Here is a 14,622-nt window from a genome sequence, read left to right on the forward strand (position 1 = left end):
CTTCATTTCCAATCCTTATTTACTGATGAGCAGCAAACAGCAAAAAACCTGAACAGACTGTGTGTTACTCGCAGGCTGTTCTGGTTTTATGCTGGTTGCAAAAGCCATATTCGCTTTGCTTCTTAATATGTGGGAAAGGGTTAATTTAATAACATCTGAAGGCAGTTTCAATAATTATTTTTACATGTTCATACAATATCAATAAATGGTTATGCTGTTAACAGTCAATACTTATTTCTGAATACTGCAAATATTACATCTTCATCGTTTTAAGACTACCAAAATATAATTTGCATGTTACCAATAACTGATAATTATATACTTAAATTAAAGATAACAATTGAAACTAGATGCTTTAAACAGATTGCTGTGGCATTTGGCTTTTGAGATAATTGACCACTTGTCAGCTGTCAATCAAACCAATTGATCAGCCAATAAATGCCACGTCATCTTTGCCAAAGCGTGGCATAGTAAAGATATGAGGGTTATATGCAAAAAACAAAGTGGATAGATCAGTCTATGAATAGGTCACTGGTTGTATACAGGTTTGGAGTGCAAGTTTTAGTTGCATGTTATTTACCATGGGGAATCACATGGGAAAGGGTGATATTGTTAGTAAACTGTCCATACAAAAGATATTACATGTTGCTTTATACTAACAGAGCAACAGATAAGAAATTAAGAAATAAATTAAGCAGTATCTTTTCATTTCTTAAATAATAGAAAACTGTGAGATTCACTTATATAAATAAAGTTTTGGAAATCATACAATAGAGTTGCACTTACACCAAATCCATTTAAATGACTTAATTACTACCATTTCAAAACAATGCATTAATGATGCTATCAAATTAACCCTTTGCATGCTGGGAAATGTGTCGTCTGCTAAAATGTCTTCTGCTGAATTTCTTAAATTAGCATTTTCTTAGATTTTTTTCAAAGAATATTATCAGAATAGCAAACAGTTTGGATCCTGATGAGACGTCACGTTCTGTGGCATCTTATCTGGATCCCAATTTTTTGCAAAGGCCTTCACAATTTGGTTCCCGCACTGAAAGGGTTAATAAAGGTCACCATTTTCTATTTAACTTGCCAATTAACAACAAAAAAATCTTCTCTGTTCAGATTTTCAGAAAAATATGAAGTTGATGGAAATAATCTTCTTATTTATTGCTCCCGATTAACGGTCTGGCCAAAGCAATTAACCCATTAATGCCCAGTGAACTCTCCCATCCTTCTAAGTTGGATCAATTTATTTCCAAAATTAGGGATGTCTAGTAAATTTATTTCTATATTTAGAACAATTCTTACAGAAATGCCTTTAAGCAAACAGCGTAGACCCAGATGAGACGCCGCATCATGCGGCGTCTCATCTGGGTTTACGCTGTTAGCAATGTCCTTTTTTCAGGACGCTAGGCATGAATGGGTTAATATATGGAAGAGAAGTAAAATAATTATGTTGAATAGAAGAAGGTACACACTACAACAAACCTCGGCTTTTTTCTGAAATGCAAGACGGCCAACATGTTCACAACACAATGCTTAAACAATAACAAATACTACAACAAAGACACAAAAGACAGAAACATTCTTAAAAATGTAGGAGTAAGATCTGGGACATAGTAACAAAGCCACAGAGGAAAAACCTGCAAAATTTTTTAATTAACATGTTTGAATTGTGTAAGTATTGTCAAATTGGTTATTATAATATAACATTTTTAGCAAAAAAGATTCGATTTCACAAAGTAAACATAAACAGAAATTTTAAGTACTGTCAGCTTCATTTGAGATTTCCCTAATGGTAATACTGGCCAACCTCATTATGTGATCATTTTCTTGGTAAATGTATTGCTTTTATTTTGCTATTGCTTTAAATTTCACTACCAATTGATAACACTTGATTAAAATGTGTTTTTGAGAGACTTGCCGAATGATTTAAACAATATGATTAAAGCATTAACAGACATTGTCAGATATAATGACTGAACTTTACATAGTGTAACTTGTGTTTTTCCCAGGAGGGCAAAGGGGCATGGCGCATTACTTTCAAAAAGGGCATTTTAGCTCTCAGTTTAGGCAAAAAAGGGCAAAAACGTTCTGTGAATACCTGAATTAGGGAGAAACATGTAATCGCATCAGAGGCAGTTGTGGAAAAAACAAACAAAATATCAACAAACACAGTTAATGGTAATTGATGTATTTAACCTACTTTTATTTATATCAATATATTTACCTTGCAATGTTCATTTAAGTTCCATGCTATTTCAATACACTGTACAGCACGACAAAAACATAATAAAGCAATATATGCATATGAATCTGATTATACATATAAATGAAACCATGTTTGTCTTATCCCATTTTCTAACGATAATCTTGTCAGATGTTTAACATTGCAAGTAAACTGATGGCTAACAATATGCAAACACTCGTTTCCGTGACATACATCCAATGAGTAGATCACAAATAAATATGTTGTTGCTATCTAAAACATTTTTATGCATCGTTGCGTATCACAGACATTTCATTAATTCCTTCTAAATGTATGATCTCCATCGTTAATTTGATTGTTTACAACGTTATTTGCCATTTTTGCCGAGTCACAATTCAATTCTGTATGTCCGCCATCTTGTTAAAATCATGATGTAAGCGACAGGTGCACATATCAAAGTAAAATTGTACGCTCATACGTCAGCCTAATACGCAATTCGCATTTTGTTTAATTAGTATACGTCTCAGTTATTATTTCAATAATTAATTATCCTAAAGACAATAACAATAAAGAATTAATTTGTTTGTGTTTTTAAATGTAAATATGCGTAAAAATATATGTTTTGATATAACTGAATTATGCATGAAATGCACAATTTCCACGAAGATAACATCGAGTTTTTCATCAAAAGTCTCCGAAGTTACAGTCCACGATTTTTTTGTGGAGGCGTACACATTACCGACCGATAAGTGTGCTTGGTATAGCATAGCCTCTTACATTATTGATTGATATTGACGCGGGGTTATACACGCATGACTAATTCACAACCGCGCGAATCTTTGCTGGGGCCATAATCTGATACTATCCGGCTTAGAAGTTTGGTCAAGGGGCAATTAAGATGTTATCAATAAGGGCCAAAAACATCGGGTGCTCATGAAAGGGCAGGGCGGCGGCCTTTGGAAAGGGCAGCATGGCGCTAAATGTCTTTGAAAAGGGGCAGCGTGGCGCTACAAAAACGGGCATGGCGCTGCGCCACGCTAAAACAGCCTGGGAAAAACACTAGTAACCCAAAGAATGCCACTCTATCTAGCTTTTTTGATGTAATAACAAACTCTTGCAGTAAATATTTGATTGTCAGTAAAACACAAATATTGAGAACTAAAGAATGTGTCTTTACTTCACTAGGAACATACAGCCTTACCAAACAAACATATACCATAATATAGTTAAATGCAATAATAGTGAATAGTCAAATCATGCGTTTAATGCACAATGTGAAAGGCTATTTCCATCTAATGAAAATATTATTTGATATGCAAATTAACCCATTTATGCCTAAGGTCTAGAAAAAAGGCCTTAGCAAACAGCGTAGACCCAGATGAGACGCCGCATGATGCAGCGTCTCATCAGGGTCCGCGCTGTTTGCTTAAAGGAATTTCTGTAAGAAATATTCTAAATATTGAAATAATTATACTAGACATCCCTAATTTTGGAAATAAATTGATCCAATTAAGAAGGATGGGAGAGTCCACAAGGCATAATAGTCCAGTCGATTTGTGCAGATTTTCACCAGAATTGTGCAAGTTGTGATAAAAGCATGAAAATTTGCAGAATACTAGCTAAGAGCATACTGATCAATATCAGATATGGACCCACTCTCAAAAATTTGCATAAAGGCTGCACACCACACTTTTTAGCCACCAATGCGAATTGGCCCCGGTCAAATTTCTAAATAAAGAGAACATTGCTCAAGTAAGCACAATTTTGAGTGTCTAAATAATAATGAATGTCAGGTTTGAGTTGTGGTGATTTTTCTTGGATGTTTGTAAGTTACCAAAACATTGGTATTTTAACTATAGCTGCATACAGGAAGTAGAATTAATGCAATTCGAAAACAGGTGTAATGCTGGCTCCAGTCAGTATTTCTGTTGGAAATTTGAAAGGGCGTACGGACATTGAACTATTACAAAAAATCTAATCCTTTGACCCCCAATTTTCTCCATTGCTGTTTAGTACTTGGTAAGTTACCAATGTAAAAACATGGTTTCCAGGCACCTTGCTTCTGCAGGAAAGTGGCAGTTTGTTGTTGAAACAGGCTTAAAAAGGCTCGGAAACACACAGAATTCTGATGTTTTGATTTGAAATAATCAATACTAAAACATTTTGCCCCAACTCATTTGATTTGAATGTTACTGATTTTTCAGAAGGCACAGCCTCAACCATTCTGGAAATGTGCTTGGTTTATTTTCAGATTTGAGAGGTGACCAGTTTCCAGACATTGGTTCACTCCTGCTTGTGTACGAGATTGGCAGAGACTAAAAAAACTGTAGTGTGCCACCAAAGGGGTAAGGCGGCCATTTTAAAATGGCGGACGTCAAATTTCCAAAAAAATTCATTAAAAAATTCATCAAATTTTTTCTAGTGTATCAAATGACCTGAAATCTTGTATTTACCATGCAAATGACCTTATCAATGTTATCAAAATACCAAATTAAAAAAAAAATGATCAAATTAAAATGTGGCCATCTCAAAATATAAAACTCTAGCAACTTTTGTCAAAATCAATGAAAAATATTATATTAAAACGTCTTGAACATTTTTACGATTTATTTGAAACATACACTGCAAGCATAATAACAATAGCAAGTGATTGGTATAATTTGAAAAGTTTTTGAAACAAATTTAGTTTTAATTAAGAGTTCACTATCCGTAAACAACACAGATCACATGAGCATGATCAAATAAACATTTATTGTCAAGTCCAAAGTACAAGTAAATGTATTCATTCCCTATCACATTGCCCTCCACATTTACATAGAGCTGTGCAGCTCAAAGCTGCTTTAACACACTTGCAACGTCCTCGGCAGCCATTTTCACTTTTTCATCCACATCTGATGAGTTCAGCACAAGACTCTGAAGCTTGCTGTAAGGATGTCCAGAAAGGTTCCCATATTCTATCTTTGTTGCCCTTCCAACCCCAGGCCAGCTAGGTGGTTGGGGCTCTTGTTGTTTGTTAAGTGACTGTCCCCAGCAAAATCCTGCCTGGTAAGCCGCTCTCTTGATGTGTTGGTGTAATGCAGCAGAGCTTGGTGGGATATTATCGATTGCACGCTCTTTTCGAGTACACATATCTTTTCTTGCCTCATCTACGGTTATGCACTCACTGCTCCTGTCATACAACAACACAACAAAACGTTCAATGTGTAAAGCACATTCATTGATTCTATAGATATCTGGCTTATCACTCAATGTTTCGAAATCTTTAGCTACTTCATTAAATACAGACCATGTTTCCCATACAGTATTCTTTCCACGATTGGAAAAGGATGACACTTGGTCACAGTCGCTAAAGGAATGGAAGAAAAGAAGTGCACTGGACTTGAAAGGTCCCAAATTGGCAGCGATTTCATGAACTGGTATGTATCTTAGATTTTTACCGACTCCAAATGCTATCCACAAGGTAAGTATGTTCAGTTTATGCACAATCGATATTTTGCAATGACAACAACATCAGTATCTACGGTTCTGATCATTACTTGACGCATACCAGTTTGTACTGCATCCTTAACATGTAACATGATGTGAGTGTCTGCCTCTTCATGGTAACACGGTGATATTTGACTTGTATCCTTGCTTGGGCAATTGCATACAACTTCCATTCTGAGTGTCGAGACCACTATCTTGTCATCTACTGCTTTAAATGTTGATAACTGTCCAGCTAGATAGGTAAATAACTCCGTCTTATTGTCATCAATGCGAAGAAAGGATTCCCAGTTTCCTGGAATGGCTGAATCTGCCTAAACACGTCTTCTTATTCCTTTTCCCAATTGTCATGAGTTGAAGCGTTCAAACAGTCCTCCCGATATTCATCCCATACAATATCAACTCTGCTACACGTCTTCCAATTGGTTGTCAATATAAGTTAGAAAAACGTTTTTGGCATAATCTTCTAACGTCTTGCAGAATTTTGGCGACAGCATATTGACAAGTACAGCTCTGTCTCAGATTCTATCTCAGGATATTCAGTTTGTGATGTGATGATCTTTTCTAGAGGCACTAACAAATCTGACTTTGAATCGAGTCTCAACTGCCCGAATTTTGAAAGAGAAGGTGGATACGCTTGATTCTCATGACGAAAGAATTCGTCAAGATTACCGTCACGAACCTGACAAGAGACATACAACTGAGTAAATAACGAACAATTTTGTTTCAGTGAACTAATTTTCTGTTTATCCTTTGCGACAACCTTGGTATCTTGACTACTGAATAGATGTAATTTGTTTTGTTTAATGGGATCAGAAAGTGGTTAAGTTATATTGTCCAATCTGTCCCGTATATATTCCTGGTATTGATTCTTCCCAATCTGTTCAATATTTCGTATTGTATTTGCATCCTTCAGATCAGCGATGTCACACGTGCCTAGGACTAAAAGATCCTCACATTCTTCCAAGAATGGATTACCCATTTCCTCAAGAGTTTTGTCATCGCTTGGACTTGTTTAACAAATGAATTCTGTTTACTTTTTACTTGCTTATGGTGTTTTATGTCCGGCCCTTTAGTTTGTTCTTGCTTGATACGTTCTTGTGAAATCTCAAACTCATTGACCATACGAGCCATTTCTGGGCCACATACCATCCATCGTAGAAGTTGAATATTCTCTGTAAGCCCAATAACTCCTCCTTCTCCCTTCACTAATTTGTTGTTTTGCTCATAAGCATGGTCGATAGCTATTGCAGAAAATGCGTGGTGAGTTTTTGTACAACAAAATGTCCCTTCTTGAATTCTGTCACTATACTTGGTGCTACGCTGTCCAATGCTATCATAACTCTCATAGGAATAGGGAGCCAACGAGTGTAATTTGGATGGTCCAAAGCGAAGAACCAGGGAATCAACATGGTTAAAGATTCTTTATACAGCTTAAAATTTCTTCCTCGTAGAGACCTGACAAAGATAAGAATTATCAGTTCAAACTTCAATGTAAGTGACCAGAATTTGAACAGTGGACATTCCATTTCTCTTCTTTCTTTCCACTCCTCAAAACTGAGACTATTGACCCCTATATCATCGACACTGTCTAAGAATTGAGTATAGGCTTTATGCATCAAGATATGTAATGAGCAAGCAGTTATCTGGTGCGCATGTCAGGTTCTAGTTAAATGTGATGACTTAAGGAATGAGTCTGCTGTACGGGCAGATGCAACATTAGACTGACTTAACGCATTCACCCAGCCACTATCCTGTAGCCAATACCCAATCGTTCTCAAAGCAGCAATCTCTATGTGAAGACCACCAAACATCACTACATTAAGATTCTCTCCGTATCTCTCAGACCAAATCCATTGAATGTTTTTGGCAAGGGCATAAAGTGGCTGATCACATGCCATAACAGGTATTTGTCCTGGATAAAGAAAATTGACACACTCTTTGATAATGGTCATTGAGTGCCGAATCATTGCAGCAGACTTTGCCTCTTCCTGAAACAAGGGTAATACGGAACTTATGTCCAAAGGACTGGCCTTAACCAAATGACTCTGAGATAAATTTGCATGGAAGGCAGACCATCTTTTTTGATCTCCTGGTGTACATGATTAAGCCACCTGTAAATTAGCAAGATTAAGCACAATTAAGTTTGATGCTATATCCAGAATTGCATTATCAAAGCAATGGTAATATATGCGCTAATGTTATTTTTTCTTCTACATGCTTTTATATAAATTATAAGCTCTACTCATAACATAAACCTATACTCTAAGTCTTGTGCATCACTGAAATGGTCTGAATGGATCATCAATCGTCCTTCCAAAAGTGGTACAGCAGCTGGCTCCTTCGGGAGAATGACCGGTGGTACTATTTAGTATCTTTCTGGTAATGATTTTATATTGTCTCTTTTCAGGTTTTCATTGATAAAGATCCCTTCTCTGTCAGTACCTAGGTTATCAACTTCTGGGTGTTGAAATAGAGAAATCGCTGTTCCATGCAATGATCCTTTAGCTGTAGTGGAGCTTGGATTGTGGCCAATATTATCAACTGCTCCAGTTGTAAAAATATTGCCACGAAGTTTTGCTGGACACACAAAATCATCAATTTTAAATCTGTCACAAATAGAATTTCCCATAGCTGTCGATATATTGGGAGTGTTTGAATTCTCTATTGACGTAGCTTACGTCATTTAGATAGACCAGTATTGCTCTGTTTTAAGTCTCCCAGTTATTTACACAAGCATGTGCTGGCATGACAGAGGTTGCGAAAGCAATTGCTAAGCGCATCGCGTGAATTACTACAGAACATTTTAGTCGGGCATCCAGAATAGATATGTGCATGCATTGAGTTGAAAAATAATTTACATAGATAATGTGTTAGGATATACATTTAAAGTAATATGTAAGCGTTTTTAATTTTTATGAAAAAAAGATTACCTAGGCTACTATTAATAAAAAAATAATTTAAAAAATGCATTCTTTTGGCAATGTCGAAAAATGTAATTTTTAAAATGGCCGCTTTTTAAGATGGCCGTCTTATTTTTGCCAATTGAAGAAGTTTATTGATTGGGGATATTATGAGAGATTTGTATACCAAATTTTATTGAAATAGATGAACAAAAATAATTGTTATGATTTGTTGAAGATTTTTTATGAACAAATTATGGCTGCCATTTTAAAATGGCTGCCAAAGTCTGCCATTTTGATTTTTTAAGATGGGTCCATATCCAAAATTAATTGTTATAACCTTAACTCCATTTCTGCAAAGTTTCATGCTTTTATCATTTTGTGAACAATTTTCACACAAATCGACTGGACTATAAATGGGTTAAACATTTTAAAACTACATAGACAAACCTACACATACGCTACATTTCAACTATTGTGAAGATTTGCTCAGTGACAACAAAAAAACTTATATGCAGACTATGACATAAAATAATCAGCACTGTTGTTAACATTTATTTCATGCTCTGTCCTTCAATTTTTATTGGCTAAATCTTTATTATCATTAAGACTAGTTTTAAGCTTATGACTATTTTCATTCCATGGAACAAAGGGGTCTGTAACCAAGCTAACAAACTTTTTTTTTCAGTTGTTGAAATCCGTATCTTAACAATTAAACCAATGGAAAATCAAAACTGGAATATGGTGATTAATCACATTCATGATACCTTAAAAGGTCTGGAAATTACAGCAGGAATCTGGCAGTCATTGCTATTGGTTAATACTTTGATATAAAAGCCAAGATATAGCTTAAGAGTGTTCACAGTCCCGGCCACGACTTCTAAAATATTCTTAAGTCCGTTTGGAAGAAATAAGATTAAACCCTTCTTTTTTTCAAATTGCAATAAAGTCTAATACCATTTTATTGTTAAAATATAACAAGGTTAAAATGAAAATTACCTTTGAAATAAACAAAATAAAAACTATTTTATTCAAAACAAGAGATGTGTTCGGCAGAAACACAATGCCCCCTATTGCACCGCTTTGAAATAATAAAAAAATTACCTTTGACCTTGAAGGATGACCTTGACCTTGAACTTCCACCACTGACAATGTGCAGCTTCATGAGAACGCTGCTTTGATTTTTTTTTTTATTTTTTTTACCTTTGACCTTGAAGTATGACCTTGACCTTGAACTTTCACCACTCAAAATGTGCAGCTTCATGAGATACACATGCATGCCTAATGTCAAGTTGCTATCTTCAATACCTTGAAGGATGACCTTGACCTTCACCTTCAATATTGAAAAAGTAATGGCCAATGTTAAAGTTTTCGGAGGCACAGACAGCATATATTTGACATTTGACCTTGAAGGATGACCTTGACCTTCACCTTTCACCACTCAAAATGTTCAGTTCCATGAGATACACATGCATGTCAAATATCAAGTTGCTATCTTCAATAGTGAAAAATTTATGGCCAATGTTAAAGTTTTTGGACGGACGAACAGACACCATATATTAGACATTTGACTTTGAAGGATGACCTTGACCTTCACCTTTCACCACTCAAAATGTGCAGCTCCGTGAGATGCACATGCATGCCAAATATCAAGTTTCTATCTTCAATAATGCAAAAGTTACGGCCAACGTTAAAGTGTTTTTTTCGGACGGACGGATAGACTGACATACACACATACTGACATACACACATACTGACATACTGACGGACAGTTCAACTGCTATATGCCACCCTACTGGTGGCATAACTATAACCTTTAAAACAGAAATACAAATCCATACAATAAGCCATTTAAGTCCGTTATTCTTAAAACCGACTTAATTTTTTTTAGAAATCAGGGCCCAGAGCCTGCTCGTGGATTAGTCATTCAACACAACGGCAATCAACACTGGAACCTAACAGGCATTCTGATTGGCCCATCTTTGAAGTATACAAGACCTATTTTGAGCCTTTAAGACCTAGAGCTATCTTTCACCTGATCCTGGAGATTGTCAGCACACAAGCGTATGTTCTCTACCCAGTCCTTCATGTCACTCTCAGAGTCACACGCGATCTCCAGGTGACCAGACCCTGGGATGGACGGACTGTAGATGCGGAAACAGCAAGGCTTGTTGCCTCTGGCCTGAACCACCTCTGAAATCGACAGTACACTATGGGATTGATAGAGGGTTGGTAAAGACCCAGATGGTGGGTAAATTCCTTTTCTATGCTGATTTGTTTGTATAAACAAGAGGGCCATGATGGCCCTGAATCGCTCACCTGACTAACCAAATACAATCCAAACCCAGATTTCATCAAGATAAACATTCTGACCAAATTTCATTAAGATTGGATGAAAACTGTGACCTCTATTGTCTACACAAGGTTTTTCTAATATTTGACCTAGTGACCTAGTTTTTGACCCCAGGTGACCCAAATACAATCCCAACCCATATTTCAACAAGATAAACATTCTGATCAAATTTTATAAAGATTGGATAAAAACTGTGACCTCTATTGCCTACACAAGGTTTTTCTATCATTTGACCAAGTGACCTAGTTTTTGACCCCAAATGACCCAAATACAATCCCAACCCAGATTTTTTCAAGACAAACATTCTGACCAAATTTCATGAAGATTGGATGAAAACTGTGACCTCTATTGTCTACACAAGGTTTTTCTATTATTTGACCTGGTGACCTAGTTTTTGACCCAAGATGACCCAAATACAATCCCAACCCAGATTTCATCAAGATAAACATTCTGACCAAATTTCATAAAGAATGGATAAAACTGCGACCTCTATTGTCAATTTAAGGTTTTTCTATTATTTGACCTAGTGACCTAGTTTTTGACCTAGTGACTTAGTTTTTGACCCCAGATGACCCAAATACAATCCCAACCCAGATTTCATCAAGATAAACATTCTGACCAAATTTCATAAAGATTGGATGAAAACTGTGACCTCTACTGTCTACACAAGCAAATTGTTGACGGACGCACGCACGCACATACGGACGCCGGACATCACACGGTCACATAAGCTAACCATGTCACTTCGTGACAGGTGAGCTAAATACAGTCCTTTAGTTTATAAGCTTAAGTAAAAATAACTTTTAAATTTCCCTCCTACTTTTGGAAATCATGCATACTTATTGAATGGATTGATCACAATCAAACAATGCCAAAACTTGGTAAAAGCCAGTAAAATATTTTAACAGTGAACATGAGTTTTTCGAAAGACATGTTCAATGACCACAAACCTGGAAAATACCCACCCACAAGTTAAAAGATACAAACATATGTTAAACCTGTTACACATTGACAAATCTTTAAAACATGCTCACATCCATGACAAATCTTTCAAACATGCTCACATCCACTAAAATCCACCTATCCATCAAACATCCACACACTCTTGTAAACATCCAAACACCTGTTAAACATCCACACATTGTTAAACATCCAAACACCTGTTAAACATCCACACATTGTTAAACATCCAAACACCCGGCCGTCAAATGCATCCACACATTTGTTAAACATGCACACACCTGTTATACATCCAGTGACGTCAATGACGCCCTTCTGCAGGTTGCCAAGCGGCGTGTTCTCTGTGGACTCATCCTTGGACTCCAGCTCCACCACATAGTTGGCTGGGAACCAGTACTGACGCTTCTCACCATAATCTCCACGCCACCTATAAGAGTACACAATAATTCTTATAATCATTTTAACACCCACTATAAACTGTTAGTTTAAAATAAGTTATTTTAATACTTAATTACAAAGAATTAAAGCATAACGGTTAGTCAATTTTCTGTAAAACCAGTGCTGGGTCCTTCAAAGATCTTGCGAATGCTCTAACAACAAATCTGGACAAATATTTTGGAAATATTTAACTGATGTACACTACAAAGTTCAAAGTATAGCTGATGTACACTACACAGTTCAAAGTATAGCTGATGTACACTACACAGTTCAAAGTAGTTAATACCAATAATTCAAATATTAACAAGATGTGTTTGTAAAACACAAAGTCCCCCTATATAATGTTTGACCTTGAAGGATGACCTTGACCCCTATATGATGTTTGACCTTGAAGGATGACCTTGACCTTGACCCTTCACCACTCAAAATGTGCAGCTCCATGAGATACACATGCATTTCAAATATAAAATTGCTAGCTTCAATATTGCAGAAGTGACATTACATGAGCAATTTTGACCTATATATTTGACCTTGAAGGATGACCTTGACCTTGACCTTTGACCACTCAAAATGTGCAGCTCCATGAGATACACATGCATGCCAAATATCAAGTTGCTATCTGCAATATTGCAAAAGTATTCATAAAATAAGCGATTTGGGCCACATATATTTGACCTCTGACCTTGAAGGATGACCTTGACCTTGACCTTTCACCACTCAAAATGTGCAGCTCCATGAGATACACATGCATGCCAAATATCAAGTTGCTATCTTGAATATTGAAATACTGCAAAAGTGTACATTAAATGAGCGATTTTGACCCATATATTTGACCTTTGACCTTGAAGGATGACCTTGACCTTGACCTTTCACCACTCAAAATGTGCAGCTCCATGAGATACATATGCATGCCAAATATCAAGTTGCTATCTTGAATATTGCAAAAGTTATTGCAAATGTTAAAGTTGGCGCAAACCAACCAACCAACCAACCAACCAACAGACCAACAGACCAACCAACAGACAGGGCAAAAACAATATGTCCCCCACTACTATAGTGGGGGACATAAAAATATTCAATTAAGGTATGTGACACTATCCCTACCATTTTCATATTGGATGTCAAATATAAAACATGGGTTACTCAGCGAGTGAGACAAATAATATTCAATGAAAATTGTGTGTCAAATAATCTCAACAACAATTTTTTTTAGAAGAAACTATGATTTTACTACAAATATTTTGACTGATAAAATTATATAATTATCCTGGTTATGTTTTTGATAAATCTAGGCCTAACTATAATTATTATCTATATAACTTTTGTCAAATACATTCAAAAAGTCTATATTTCCACCTGTATTATTGGTACTGTTTCCTATAATTATCAAATGAGTTCAATCCTTTCTTGCTAAAAAGCAAAGTGATAATGGCTACATGCAACCATGGTGAGTAGCTCACAGTCTGTTATGGTTTAATGCTGTTTGCTGCTCATCAGTACCTTATGGTTGAAAATGAAGCCTTAAAAACTTGAATCTATTAAGAAAGGTTGTCCACACAGGTCAAAGTACATATCTGAGTGGTAAAGGGTTAAGCCAACTGTACCATCCACTATCCTGCTTGTTGACATTGTAGATGATGGAGCCCTTGTAGAAGGTCAGCTCATCCTCGCAGTTGGCCTGGTAGTCATGTAAAGCCTTTACCGTTACCTTAAATAGGGCCAAACAGTGTACAATGTGTATAATTAGACACTTTGCAAAGCAAGGCATCATCTACATGTATAGTAATATGTTTAAACAAGAGCTGTCACCATAGAATGACATATGCCCCCTATAAACGCTTTGATAGAAGTTATGAGCAATTTTCGAAACCTAAACGCAGATTTTGAAAAAGTTCAAGGTCAAGGTCACAGGGGTCAAATTGTTGTGCGCATGGAAAGGCCTTGTCCATATACACATGCATAAGAAATATGAAGGTTATATCTCAAGGGACATAGAAGTTATGAGCATTTTTCTAAACCTAAATGCAGATTTTGAAACCTAAATGGGGACCCTAAGTTCAAGGTCAAGGTCACAGGGGTCAAAATATTTGTGCGCATGGAAAGGCCTTGTCCATACACACATGCATACCAAATATGAAGGTTATATCTCAAGGGACATTGAAGTTATGAGCATTTTTCTAAACCTAAATGCAGATTTCGAAACCTAAATGTGGACCCTAAGTTCAAGGTCACAGGGGTCAAAAATTTTAAGCGTATGGAAAGCTAGGCCTTGT

At 36.2% G+C, this 14,622-nt stretch overlaps 1 protein-coding gene across 1 annotated transcript in view; it reads right to left on the minus strand.

Moving 5' to 3' along the window:
• LOC127846016 (1-phosphatidylinositol 4,5-bisphosphate phosphodiesterase gamma-1-like) overlaps positions 1–14,622 on the minus strand; it is a 148,009-nt gene that overhangs the window by 41,570 nt on the left and 91,817 nt on the right. The window contains exons 22-25 of the mRNA XM_052377197.1: positions 13,954–14,057; positions 12,193–12,338; positions 10,634–10,791; positions 1,492–1,503 (exon numbers count right to left, since the gene is read on the minus strand). Of these exons, the coding sequence (XP_052233157.1) occupies positions 1,492–1,503; positions 10,634–10,791; positions 12,193–12,338; positions 13,954–14,057 (420 nt within the window). The remainder of the gene's footprint in view (positions 1–1,491; positions 1,504–10,633; positions 10,792–12,192; positions 12,339–13,953; positions 14,058–14,622) is intronic.

The sequence above is a fragment of the Dreissena polymorpha genome, chromosome 9 (genome assembly GCF_020536995.1).
Source record: "Dreissena polymorpha isolate Duluth1 chromosome 9, UMN_Dpol_1.0, whole genome shotgun sequence".
Lineage (NCBI taxonomy): Eukaryota > Metazoa > Mollusca > Bivalvia > Myida > Dreissenidae > Dreissena > Dreissena polymorpha.